Here is a 13353-nt window from a genome sequence, read left to right on the forward strand (position 1 = left end):
CTTCCACCAACACCCCACTCCTGCCCTTGTGGTTGGTCAGTGTGAGAGCAGGATGCAGGACTCAGTGGGATGAGCCTCATGCCGCTGAAAGCCCGAGTCCTTGGAGTGGCTTGGACCACCTGGACAACACAAGGTGAGTGAGGCAAAGGCTCTGCAAGCTCAAGAGAGAAGCATCATTTCTAAAATGTAAAGTAAACTTTATTGTCCTTGAACCACAAAATAGATTTCTTTGGTTGTACAAATGTCACTAGTTACAGTCTTGATCTCCCTCGGAGTGTTCTGGGAGAGGAGACAGACAGAGAGACATGCCACAGCCCAGCACCTAGAGAAGTTGTATGTTAGTCACGGAAACCCTGCCTGATCACTTCCCAAATTGCTCATTAAAAGCAAATGCTAAAATTAGATTAAAATCAAAAAGCTCTAACTGCTGCTGTGGAAGCAGCCACTGTGCAGCTCAAGAGAGGCAGGCAGAAGGAAGCCTCCCCTCTCACCCTCTGCAGACAAACACAAGTTCTGTTAAAATGATCCTCTGATTTTGGCATGAGGAGCTGCTGCATCTTGTCCTTTGGCAGAGGCTGCCTGGCAAGTTTGCACACGTGATGAGCACACACACACACACGCGCCAGCCAGCACCACCCACTGCTCACCACCACCCAGCCAGGAGCGAGGCAAAGCCACTGCCCACACAGGCAGCGCCACTCTTCTCAGAAAGGGGCCCGAGAGGCTGGAGCCAGCAGGCAGAGCAAGCAGCAGCCCTGGCCCTCGCTGGAGCACCCTCGGCCGCCAATCTGTGCCCCAACATCTTTGCCCTACCCTGCACTACCCCTCTCCCTGCGCCCCAACCACCAAATCCCCCCCTTTTACCTGTACCTTCTATCTGCTTCACCCCATCCTAATGAAACTAGCCTGCTCCTACTCTTGCTCCCACACTGCTCTACGTTTGCTAGCACCAGGCAGCTCCCAAACGTTCCCTCCAGCCCTTGCTGAAGAAGCAGAAGTGCCCATTTCCGCCCATGCCCCCCTCACGGCATGGATGGCCCCCCAGAAGGAAAATGGCAGCACTTGGCAATAACTCCCCCTCTCCCTCCTGCACAAGGGTGCTGTCCCTCTGCTGCCCTTTGCCAGGGAGGGGGCAGGACAGCTGGTGTTTCCCAAGTGGCCCCCTCGCTGTTTGGCAAATGTCAGCTGGGCCCGGGCCCTCTGCAAACAGTGGTCAGCCTGAAGCAGCTGCAGCACCCGGGCACCCCCGCCCTCGCACGCACGCACACACTCCCACCCAATATTTACACGCACACATGCCCTGCATGGGTCCCCCCGCCCCTCTTACTGCTCTCTTCGGCCCCCGTTTGCTCACAACCTGCCCCTCTGCGTGAGGAGGAGGGGGAGTCAGAGCCCACAAGATGCCAGCTGAGGCGCCAGGGAGCTTGTTCTGTCCAGGCCCACCTGGGAGCCCGCTTGCCACATCACCGCACTGTCCACAGAGCGGACCCCCCACTTGGCTTGGTGGTGTTTCTAACAGCCCCCAAGGGCAAGTCTACTATGTGGGGACAGCAGTTTCCAGGTTGTGCTGGGTTGGTCGGAGTTTGCGCTTGCCGCTGCTGCTGCTACAGAGCCCCATCTCTTCCCGAGGGGGAGTTGCGCTGGGAGTCGACGGGTCGTGAGCCCCAAGGTGCTCCTGGGCTGCTGCCTGTCCGTCTTGCTCCTGGCTCACTGGAGTGGGGGGAGAGCAGAGGGAAAGAAGTCATGGAGGGCTGAAGGGGCGGCAGCAGCTGACCCCAACCCCCTGCCTGGCTTGATTCAGGAGGTGCCCAGGGCACCCTCTGCCCCCTTTGGGCACTGCCTGCTGCAGGAGGCTCTGGAGCCCCCAGGCTGGGCCCTTCTGCTGCCTGCACTGGCTGTGGCCCCGCAAAGGGGGTGGGGAACTGGGAGGCCTCCACTTTCCAAGCAGTGTCCAGCCAGCTTCAGGTGGGCTGAACTGAGGCGCCCAAAGCCTGCACTGGGAAATGGGAACAGCAAGACCTCAGGAACACACAGACAGACAGACAAACAGGCAGGCAGGCAGGCAACCCAAGGCAGGCAGAGATCCTTCTGCTTCACTGGTGGCGGAGCAGGAGCTCCTTTTGAGCAGTCAGAAGTGGGGGGATCCTGCAGAGCCATCAACTTCCCCGCTGACACACCTCCCAGGACCACTTGCTGTGCCCCGGGGAAGAATGGGAGCCAGTTGCTCCAAAGCAGCTTCCTGAGACCAGAGGTGGCAACTTGTGGGTGCCCAGTGGTGCGTGTGCATGACGTCACATCGCTCATGACGGGGCTGGGGCAGCGGAGCCTGGGTGCCCATGGCCCCATGGAGATGGCACTCCGGCGCCCCACCCCCGCCGTGGCAACCAGGCCAAGACCTCTTCTGCAAGTCCTCCACTGCACCCCAGAAGCACGTCCGTGGCCGCAGCAGACCCCAACAGGGGCCCCACGACAGAGGCTCCGTTTCCACTTGCAGTGCCAGAGAGCCAGCAGAGGTAAGGCTGGGGGCAAAGGGTGGGGGGCAGAGGCCAACAGCAACGCGAGGGCGAGGCACCCACAGCAGACACACTGTGGGTGCCTAAACCCTCAGGACCCCCCAGAGATGGCACCAGTGCCTGACACCTAGAAGCAAGCTCAATGCTCTTCCACAAAGCCCCTCATCTTTTGAGAAGACTTCCCCCCTCCTGCCTGCCAGACACATTCATGCCTTGCCTGGAATTAGGCTTCCAGCATCAGGGTCCCTGAGGGTACCCCCAACTTCTTTCCAAACCAAAATGGGAGGCGGCTGGGCATGCTCATTGGGCCACTCCCAGCTCCTTGGGCAGGATCTGACCCGACCCCCGACCCCACCAACTGCATGCTCATCACAGCACTCCATTCCTAGGCAGTGCAAGGGCATCCTACCCACTGCTCCTTGCTGCTCAGCTGACCATTCACTCTAGAAAGGAACAGAAAAAGCAGAGGCCTCAGGAGAGAAGCGCTGGTGGCAGCACCCAAGGCCAGGAGGCTCCAGCTGGGCACTCACCTGAGCTGCTGGCATCGTTGAGTCTGCAGGTGCTTCCGCCATCTGGAGTCTGGAAGGGCAGTGCAAAGCGGGATCAGTCCCTGCCTGCTCCCCACCCCCTGCCCCCCAGGACATAAAGCACCCCTTGCCCGTTCCCACGCGGTTGGGGGTGGGGAGAGGTGCTGAAGAACAGAGCATGCGGTGGGAGGGGGAGAAAGGGGGTGCAGAGAAGAGCAGGCAGGAGGCCCCAGAGGCAAGAGAGGCATTCCAGAGCCAGGGCGCCTGGTGCTAAAGTGCCCCTCACTCAGCCTCTGGGCCCCCTGCCCACCCGCCAGGCAGAAGGACAGAACAGAAAAGCAGGTCGGGCATGAGGTGGGGCCAGGGAGATCTGGCAAGAGATCCCACCAGAGCCCGTTACGTATCTTGTGTGGTTCACATGCTCCCTATCTGTGAGACCCCCAGACCCCAAGACACTGCTGGGAGGAGGGCCCCCTAAGGGCAGGCCCTGCTGGCCATCGCTGGCAGACGGAGGCTTCCCAAGACAGAGACCAACTGGTCTCTGGAGCCTCCAAGGAGACGACTGGAAAGGCAGAGGGGCAAGGCAGGCACCAGCGCTGCAGAGCCAGGCAGATCATGAGCCAGGATGAGCCCAGCTGCCAGGTGGGATCCAGCACAACACCTGTCTGGCTTGAGGGTGTCCTTGTGACATGGCCTGGAGATGGCAGGGAGGGGGCCAAGAAGCCATTACAGGGCAGCCTGGCCTGCCTGAAAGGGGTCTTCAGTAGCCTCTCCCGTCACCTCCCCCCAACAGACCTTGGAAGGAGGGGCAGCAGGGTTCCCACAAGGCCTGGGACTCTGCTCTGGGTTGGGGGCAGCCTCCAGCCTAAGCCCCAGTGGCTGCCAATGACCCCCCAGGACTCTACCCTCCCCCCGCCCAGGCTAGATGGGGGCAGGAGGTGGAGCATCAGACCCCGACTGCCGGGGGGGGGTGTTCCTGACTGCCCCCACCACATGCAGCTTGTACCTGGATTTCATAAACTGGTTTGGAAGAAGGAATGGCAGCAAATTCCCTGTAGAGAAACTTCTTTTCAGGCACAGACTGGAGGCCAAAGGAGTGGCAGAAAGAAGGGAAGAGGCAGAAAGAGAGAGGGGGAAAGAGGATGAAGGAGCATGTGGGGAAGCAGGAGGGGATGCTGGGGGGGGCAGGCGGGGCCCTTCTTGGCAGACTGCAGGGCTGGACTGGGGGGAATCAAGGGGCTCCCTCATGAAGTTTCCCTGTGGCAGCCATCTTCCCACCTCCTCAAGGGTCTCACTCCCTAAAAGACCCCCCCCCATCTGCCCAACAACAGAGTGCAGCAGCAATGAGGTCATGCCTGAGGCCCACAGAATGCCCCCCTCCCCAAAGGGGGAGGCTGGCTGTGCTGGTCAGGGCAGGAGCAGAGACTGGGTGGGGGGAGGCAGAGCAAGAGGGAGCACCAGGGACCCCCAAGACAGAGGGAACAGTGTGGGAAGCAAGGAGGAGGGAGCCTTCTGGGCCACGGCCAGGCGCACCCCAACCTGAAGAGCTACAGAGACCTCCATGCTCACAGCCCCCCTCCTCTGAAGCATGACTGGTGCTGGGTCCCCCTCCTTACCAGCCTGCCTGGAGAAGTCAGGATCCGGGTGCTGCAGTCTGAAAGAGAGACAGGATTTGGAGAGAAATGAGAGGATAAATTGTGCAAGGGGGGGGGGGAGACATCAAACCCATGTCTCCTCTCTGAGCCGCTGTGGGTTCCCCTTCCTAAGCCAGACTGCCATGAAAGAAGGTGACCTACCCTCCAGGGGGGTGGGCGAGGGGGTGGGGGCGGGCGAGGGAGACTCCGCCAGCTGCTCCAGGGTGGATCTCTTCTTGCCCTCCTTGGACTTGGCAATCACCATCTGGGCCTTGAGGGCATCCTGCTCCAGGGACTTCATCCTGCCAGGCGGGAGGAAGAGAGGTTGACACACCTGGGGTGGGCTGGCAAGACAAGAAACGTCACCCGGGGCGGGGGGGGGGACACATTGCAGGGCCCTCCTCACTTGGCCAACGGAGGCGGTGCTGAGTGGAGTCGCCCCCATTGCTGCAGAGAAGGCAGAAACTTGGTAGGGAGCAGAAGGGCCCCCCTTGCCTCCTTCATCCAGGGCGGAGGCTCTCAGGAGCAGCTGAGGGTGCAGATCTGCCCTGGTCTCTTGCTTGGCAAAGACGCCTGTCCAGCACAGGAGGAGCAGAGGAGGCAGAGCACGGACTCTCCAGTGGCGGCACAAGTGTGGCCCAGCTGCCCCTCTGGACCTGGGGGGCACCTCTGGGGCTGTGCAGGCCCTGGGGTGTAGGTGGGGTTGTGTGGAAGTTCTGCACACCTGGGGTGGCCCCCTGGCCCAGGGCTCCTTGTGGTGGTGGCGGCGGCAGCAGCAGCAGCAGCAGGGCCCTGCCCCCCCAGTGCCTGCTGGCGGGCTTGGTAGAGCCTCCTGGCCAGATCCTGCTCATACTCTTTCATGCTCTCTTCTAGGGTGGAAGAGCTGAGGAGGAGGAGGAGGAGGAGCAGAAGGGAGGCGCCGAAGACGTCCCGACAGGCAGGAAGATGGCAGAGAGAGAAAGAAAGAAAGAAAAGGAGAGGGAAGGAAAGGGTGGGCAGGAGGAAGAGGCAGGTGCCAAAACGGGGGGGGGGGGGGCGGACCTCACCTGTCCTGGTCAGTGGAGAAGAGGGCAGACCCCCCTGCCCCCCCCCAGATCACAGACAAGCGAGTCCTACCAGGTGCATACAGATGGGTGGAGGGGGGCAGGAGGCAGGGGCTGCCCTGGGGAACCCCACATGCACAGCCAGCTACAGTGAGGGAAGGGGACTCCAAATGGGGTGGGTTTCTGAGGGGCGCAGTCACACCAGGGGAGCCCTCCCTTCCAGATACTGGAGACAAGGAAGGCGGTCCAGAGCCTCTTCCCAAGACACCCCCCAGCCTCTCTCGTTCGATGCCCGGCTGGCATCAGCAACTGGCAGGGGGCACTTTGCTGAGAGAACCAGCTCTGCTTTGAGGGGCTGCAGGGGGACGAAGGAGGGGAGGGATGCCAGTTCAGGGTCTTTATCGGGGTGGGGCTGCCTGAGGTCCCCAGAGCCCTGTGGAGATTCGGAAGGTATGGCTCAGGGCACCGCTGCCAGGCTGAGCCCCTTGCAGAAAACCCGGCCTCTCTGTTCCTGGGCTGCGTTCGCCAACCAGACCCTGAGCAGCAACGGAGAGGAAAGAGGAAACAGCCTGGGAGGCGAAATGGGGGCCACTTAAGGGCAGAGACTGAACTGAGCGGCAAGCAGACGAGGCTCCTCGTCCTGCCGCAACAGAACCAAAGGCCAAGCACCAGAGGGGGTACTTGAGAGGTGGAAGAAGGGCCCTTGGAGCTGGTGGGGCAGCTGTCCCTCTGGTGATGGCAGCCGCCATGGCATCTCACCCAGGAGAGCTTTTCTGGGCAGCCTCAGGGTCTTTGCAGATGAAGCAGCTCCCCTCCCTTCAGACTGGGGGCTGCAGGCGGAGGAGGGCCAGCCGATTTCTCTTGGGCCCCTTTGGCTCCTTCTGGACTTAGCAGCCTGAGGATGCGGAGAGAACCCTGAGAGGCAAAGCAGAGCAGTCTTGGCTCCTCCTCTTCTCAAATCTCTGGACTGCCTGAAATGCTCCATCCTTGGGCAAAGTGCATGGCAGCCTCTCAGCGGAAAGGTGAACTTTGTCCTGTGCAAATACCGAATTTTTCGCTCTATAAGACGCACCTGACCATAACATCGTTTTTAGAGGAGGAAAACAAGGGAAAAAATTCTGAAAGGAACAGTGGATGTATCATTTTTGTGCCTCATGCTGTGGCCACAGACATGTGATCTGATGGTGAGTTTGGGGTAGCCCAATCCTGAGAATCCCTGTGGATCTGTGCTTTGTAACCATGTTTTTGCACCATTGCGGCCCCACGCAAGAGTGGGTGCGTGATTTTTTTGGTGCAGGCTGTAGCCATGGACATGCTATGTCATCTGATGGTGAATTTGGGGTGACCCAATGCAAAAATCCTCAGGATCCATGTGGATCCGTGCTTTGTAACCACGTTTTAAGTGGGGAGGGAAGGAAAAACACAGAAGGGACAAGGAGCACAAGAGGGGTGTGCAGAGAAGCAGCTGGCTAAGAATGCAGAAGAGGGGTTTAGCGGGAGGGAGGAAAGGAAGGCAAAAGTTTCCCCCCACCCAGCCACCCAAGCCAGCCCTCTCTCTCTCTCTCTCTCTCTCTCTCTCTCTCTCTCCCCGACCTGCATGTTTTCCGGCTGCCTGTGAGTCCCTAAAATGCTTCCCTGGACGCAGCAGCACCGGAGCACGGAGAGGAATTAGAAGGAAGGACACGATCCTTTCCTTTCCCCTCTGCTTGCCTGGAGGGGAGGGGATTTGCCTGCTCTTTGTTCCGTTTGAGCAAACAGCAACCGAAACAGAAGAGGGTGGGCAGTAAGACCCTGAGGCAGAATGCAGGAAAGCAACAGCTTCCTCTCTCACGGAGCTCCCTCCTCCCTGACGCGCGCAATTGGGTTTTTGCCTGATTTTTGCCCCTGCGCTCGGGAGGGTCGGCGCCAGGGACCACACATTCGCTCAATAACATGCACAGACATTTCCCCTTACTTTTTAGGAGAAAAAATCTGCATGTTATAGAGAGAAAAGTACGGTAAGTGCTTTTTCTTTTCTTTGCTAGGACTTATCCCTGCAGAATCCATGCTGGTTCCATTTCAGCAAGACTCGTCCTTCTATAGATCTGGCAATTATATCTTCTGGCAACAATGCCTTCTGGAGCCAGTTTTTCTGGAAGCAGATGTTAGTTTAACCAGCATGTAATTCATCATGTCCTCTCTTAGAAACCTTTTTTTTTAAAAATCTAACAACTGGCCTGCTGGAGGAGACTCTTGAGAGTCCCATGGACTGCAAGAAGATCAAACGCATCCATTCTTAAGGAAATCAGCCCTGAGTGCTCACTGGAAGGACAGATAGTGAAGCTGAGGCTCCAAGACTTTGGCCATCTCATGAGAAGAGAAGACTCACTGGAAAAGACCCTGATGTTGGGAAAGATGGAGGGCACAAGGAGAAGAGGACGACAGAGGACGAGATGGTTAGTCAGTGTTCTCGAAGCTACAAACATGAATCTGACCAAACTGCGGGTGGCAGTGGAAGACAGAAGTGCCTGGCGTGCTCTGGTCCAGGGGGTCACAAAGAGTCGGACACGACTGAACGACTAAACAACAACAACAACAACTGGCCACTTTCCAGGGCTGATCTTAGTGACAAGAGGTTTTTTGTTTTGTGTGTGTGTGTGTGTGTGTGTGTGTGTGTGTGTTTAAGCTTACCAGCAATTTGACATTTGAGCGCTTTAACAACTCCTGGGTGAGTGCTATCTGGACCCAGTGATCTGTCAGTTTTTACTTCATCTTTAAAGCCTAGAATTTTGTCTCTTGTTACCACTATTTCTCTGTTCCTCTTACTCCCTTCTGGTGAAAGCTAGAAAAAGTGGGGGAAAGAAACAAATGATTCTGAGACACTTTGACTTAAAATAAATACTGGATTGATATTATCATGGACTGAATGTTTTAAGTAATCTTTTCTCCCTTTTTTATGCAACCAGCAGATAGAACATTTCTTTCCCTTTTGTCTTTTATCTTTTCTTTTGCTTTTATCTCTCTCTCTCTTCTTGTTTTTTTTCTTTTCTTAGTCTTCTTCATGTTCTTTCTTCTTTGGAGTCGTACGTTTGGGGACTTTGCTAAGGTCCAGGGATTGTGCATTCATGGGGGTGGGAGATGGTTGATGGAGGGTCCTGGGCGGGAGACGGGGAAACGTTGCTCTCCCAGCATGAGAAGAAAGGGAGGCCCTCAGGGAGAGCTGAGAGGGACGGCTACCTTCTCTGGGTGGGGTGGGGGGCTGACAATTACCTTCAGGAGAGGACTGTGTATTTCTTTGTAGTTGTCATCTTATTGTATTGTGTAAAAATTGACATCTGTCCACTTTCAAAATGTTGACTCAGGTTAAGCTTGTGGTCCACTAAGCTCCTTGATCCTTTTCCAATATATTACTGGCAATGTATTTTTCATCTCTGTTGGAAGTGGCTGGGGAAACCCAGCCAGATGGGTGGGGTACAAATAATTTATTATTATTATTAGCCAGGTGTCCCCCATCTTACATTTGTGCACCTGATTCTTCCTGTCTAAGTGCAGAACATGACATTTGTCCCTGATGAAACTCATTTCATTAGCTTGGGCCCAGTTCTCCAATCTGTCGAAGTCCTTTTGAATCCCGATTCTGTCTTCTGAGGCTTTACCTGCCCTTCCCAGTTTGGTGTCACCTGCAGTTTTGATAGGCATCACCTCAATACCTTCATCCAAGTTGTTTATGAAGAATTTGAACAACAATGGGCACAGGACAGAACCCTGAGGTACCCCACTTGTCACTTTTGGGGGGTATATATCTTAAGACCATGCTTCTTTCTTAATTTTTTTCATCCTCTTCAGGGGGTCTCCTCCTAAGCCAGCCATTGGGTCGTATTTCAAATGAACCTTTTAATCAGCAGAGAGAGAGTTTCAGTAGTATTTTATAGACGTTTCAGAAGTAATTAAAGGAGGCTTTGCTGGTCTTTGCCCCAGGGACTGACCTCTAGGGGCATTGAGTGGTGCTGGGGCAAGTTTGTGGTTCTTCCACTCCTAGGTCACTCACCCCATCTACCTGGGTCTTTTGAAGATACCTCCATCCCACAGCAGGGGAGCAATCTTTCCAGAGCATTTGGAAGTTAATTCCTGTTACTTTATGTTTCTTCCTCAGAGATAATATGATAGACAGTAGCTATGTTCATCACCACTTAATTGCCTCTGCCGACAGCGTCTCGACAGAGGCAACTAACCAGCTATGATGCCTCCCCGGAAGTCCTCCTCCAAGGGTGCGTGATGCAGGGCTGCCACCTCCTCAAGCGCCTCACGCAGGAAGGGACCACTTGTCACTTGCCAGTATTTGCCTAACGCTTCTGGGTCCAGGGAGGTCTTATTAAGTGGGGAGACATCCATGCCTCCTTTGACCCCCAGCCAGCCACTGCGGCTAGTTCTAAGAGGCCAAGATGGGCAGGGGCCAAGGCTGGCCACACTTCTTCAAGCCGCTTGTCCACATCCTCAGGCTGCTATAATCAAAACTGACGCAGTGCAGAGGGAGTAGACAGTGTGCTGGATGCCTCTGCTAGATTGCTCTGAGGTGGCATCCCTCTGTCCAAATCTGAGTCATTTTGTTCCTCAAATGCCTGGCAGGGATCTTGTGGCTGCCCCCGGGGGTCTCAGGGCAACCGTCTCTTGGGCAGGGAACACAAGTCCATTCACCACTCAGAAAAGCTTGGCCACACGGCCACTTGTGGAAGCCACGGTGGTGGTGAAGTCAGATTTCTTTGCTGCAGCCACCACCACACGGCAGGTGCAACGGTGCCACTTCACCTGTTTTGGGTCAGGCTAATTTATGCCACCCCAACGCAGTGGGTGCCCCACCCTGGCAGGACAGAGCAGCTGCCTTCTGCCCAAACCTCACCAGGGAATGGTCCATGCAGGATGACAGAGTCCCCCACTCCCCCTCTGCCAGCTGTGTCCGGGAGGCGGGCAGAGTGGGGGGGGCATTACCCCCACCTGCATTCTGTTAGGACTGGGGGCGAGGCAGTGGGGTGAACATTCAGGCCACAGGGACCCACGGGAGCAGAAGGACCCACAGAAGCAGAGCAGAGGCACCCATGGTGGCCCCCTGGCCTCCCACACGCCCCACCTGAGGACCCCCGGCTGGCCGTGGGGCGAATGCAGGGCCCACTCTGGCCTGATCCAGCAAAGGCCACCGATAAGCAAGGCAAGCAGCTAAGAAACCCAACATGCTGTGAGTTGGTGCTCCACAGCCCCCTTCAGAAACCACGCCTGGGGGGTGGGAGAGGGATGCTGCCCCTGCCCGCCCCTCCCCACCTACCGTGCTGCTCGCCACATGGCCCTCTTCTCGGCCTCCAGCGCCCGGCGCTCGGCTGGCGAGAGTTCCTTCCTCTCCTGGGCGCTGAGCAGCTCTGGGCTCTGCATGCGGAGGCGCTCCTGCTGCCGGCGCTCGGCCTTTGCCGTCCTGACGGGGGCCCCAGGCTCACTGCCTCCTCTGGGGTACACGGGGCTCAGCCTGGCCAGGAGAGAGCGTGGCTCAGTGGGGCAGACCCACCCTCCCTGCCCCACAGGCCCCGCCCTCCGCCTGCCCTCCCATCTTACCCAGCCATGGAAGTGGGCCGCACCTCCGGCCTCCGGCCCTCCTCCAGGGAATTCCTCTGCGAGGAGCCGTTCTGCCTCTCCGGCTCTGGGAACCTGGCAGGGCACAAAGCTCTGTGAGCCCCAGCCAGGGCAGGGACGGGGCGGAGCCCAGAGACCAAGGGGGACCCCTGGGGAGAGGAGTCCGCAGGCGGACGCTAGAAGCCCCCAGGCCAAGCGCTGGGACTTGGAGGGCAATCCCAGGTCTGTGGACGGAGCAGGGAGAAGGCTGCTCTTTGCTTAGGGTCCTGCCTGTGGGCGTCTTCCCACCAGCATCCCTGGCTGGTTTCTGGGAGAAGGGGGCGCTGGGCTAGAGAGACAGAGCACGCCTGCGCTCTGCGGATCAAGCCCTGCCCCCTCCCTGGCCTGGGCACAAGCGCAGGGGGCGCGGCACGCAGCTCACTCACCAGGGCGTGGAGGGCATATGGCTCTGCCCATCCAGCTTCTCCACTTTGTACTCCACACCCTCGATGAAGATGCTGGAGGGGACGTCTGGGGGGCGTCTCTGCCTGGCGGCCTCTTCCTCTTCCTCCTCCTCCTCCTCTTCCTCCAGCAGCTGAGCTCGCTTCTGCTGGAGTTTGCGAGCTGCCAAGTGACAAGCCGGCAGGTCAGCCTCCCCACAGCCCCCCAAGGGTGGAAGGACCCCGGCTGGGCAAGGGAATGCCTCCAAGAGGGAGCAGCCGAATGAGATCCAAAGATGAACCAGGAAGACAGGCGGGGGGGAGGCATGAGGGGACCCCACCCCATCTTTCTGTGTCCTCCTCCTCCCCACCAGGCCGGCGGCTGCTGCAGAGCGCTGCTTAGCCAAACATGGAGGGGGAGGGGGTTTCACTATAGTGTTTCACTATAGAGCAGCTCCTCCCCTCCCCCCCAGCAGTTAGCGGCCTCTGGGCTAGTAGCCCCGGGGGGGCCTTGGCCTGGCTAACCCCATGGCACGCACCTTCCTCCTCCTTCATCTTCCTCAGGTCTTCCTCCCCAACCAGCGACACCCTCTTGGGCGGCTTCTCGGCCGGCTGCTGCTTCAGCTCCACCTCAAAGTACTTCTGCCTCTCGCGGAAGGACCTCTGCTCCGGGCTGTGCAGGCCGCCCCCCAGCAGCGGGGCCTGGCCGGGAGAAGCAGGGCCCCCCGCTCCCCTGAAACCCACCTCAGAGGGGGAGGGAGGCTGCTCTGCGCTCTTCTGCTTCTGGGACTCCTGAGGGAAGAAAGGGCAGGCAATGGCTGCATCCGCAAAGGGCACTCTGCCCCCAAAGGGCCCCCCCAAAGCCGCCCCCCACTCACCTCAGGCTCCGGGAGCAGATGCGGAACTGGGACAGCCGCAAAGGCCTTGTAGGCCTGCTTGGCGCTGACGGGGACGTCGCCTGGCGAGGGGGGCCTGGGAGAGCGTGGCTGGGGGCGAGAGGGCGCAAGTCAAGAGGGAGAGCGGCCCCAGGCCAAGGGGGTGTCACTCCAGCCACCAGCACCCCCCAATCCGCCCCAGGGCAGCAACTTACAGAGTTGTGGGTGCTGGAGCAGAGCTCGGGCTGCTGGAATGGATTGGGGCTGTCCCGGCCTTCCGAGGTCGCCAGGGCTGGGGCTGGGCGCATGCGGGTGACGGGCTGGATCACGCCCGGCTTGGTCTGGCACGGGGGGGGGGGGGGAGTCAGCCAGAACAAAGGAGAGCAAACTCAGCCTCCAACCCAAAGGCAAGCAAAGGTCAGGGCAATGGCTACACAAGTCTGATTGACACCCTCTGATAACAAGGGACCAATTGGACAAAATGAATTAAAGCAAGATGTCCCCAAGCACGGGGGCCACCCACAAACTTGTGTATCAAACTATCCCATCCCCCGCCGTGCTCTGCCTGCACCATTTCAGAGTCCTGCTGATGGCAAGAGGGGCTGGGCAAGGCCCCTTGGAGGCAGCAGGCACCCAATGGTCACAGCCCGAGGCCCACATGGCTCCAGAGGAGGCCAGGAGAACTTACCGAGGACTTGCTTTCGCTGTGGCTGGGAACAAAGTGGACGGCAGCCTGGAAGGAGAAAG

At 58.3% G+C, this 13353-nt stretch overlaps 1 protein-coding gene across 30 annotated transcripts in view; it reads right to left on the bottom strand.

Annotated features, from left to right (window-relative positions):
• Nucleotides 1-176: 176 nt before the first annotated feature.
• Nucleotides 177-13353, bottom strand: part of SCRIB (scribble planar cell polarity protein) — a 51178-nt gene continuing 38001 nt past the window's right edge. For 15 of the 30 annotated variants that reach the window (XM_083448937.1, XM_083448930.1, XM_083448934.1 and 12 more), the window contains 13 exons: nt 13295-13339; nt 12822-12947; nt 12610-12717; nt 12271-12523; nt 11738-11915; nt 11295-11387; nt 11014-11208; nt 5399-5557; nt 4837-4976; nt 4657-4694; nt 4047-4121; nt 3044-3092; nt 177-1710 (listed from right to left, as the gene is read on the bottom strand). In XM_083448937.1, coding sequence (XP_083305063.1) covers nt 1538-1710; nt 3044-3092; nt 4047-4121; nt 4657-4694; nt 4837-4976; nt 5399-5557; nt 11014-11208; nt 11295-11387; nt 11738-11915; nt 12271-12523; nt 12610-12717; nt 12822-12947; nt 13295-13339 — 1632 coding nt within the window. In that variant the 3' untranslated portion in view covers nt 177-1537. Of the gene's footprint in view, nt 1711-2922; nt 2957-3043; nt 3093-4046; nt 4122-4656; nt 4695-4836; nt 4977-5398; nt 5558-8376; nt 8539-11013; nt 11209-11294; nt 11388-11737; nt 11916-12270; nt 12524-12609; nt 12718-12821; nt 12948-13294; nt 13340-13353 lie in introns of those variants that run through there. The other 15 variants (XM_083448928.1, XM_083448929.1, XM_083448926.1 and 12 more) reach the window with 7 other exon arrangements.

The sequence above is a fragment of the Podarcis tiliguerta genome (assembly GCF_965153285.1).
Source record: "Podarcis tiliguerta genome assembly, chromosome: 7".
Taxonomy (NCBI): Eukaryota; Metazoa; Chordata; class Lepidosauria; order Squamata; family Lacertidae; genus Podarcis; species Podarcis tiliguerta.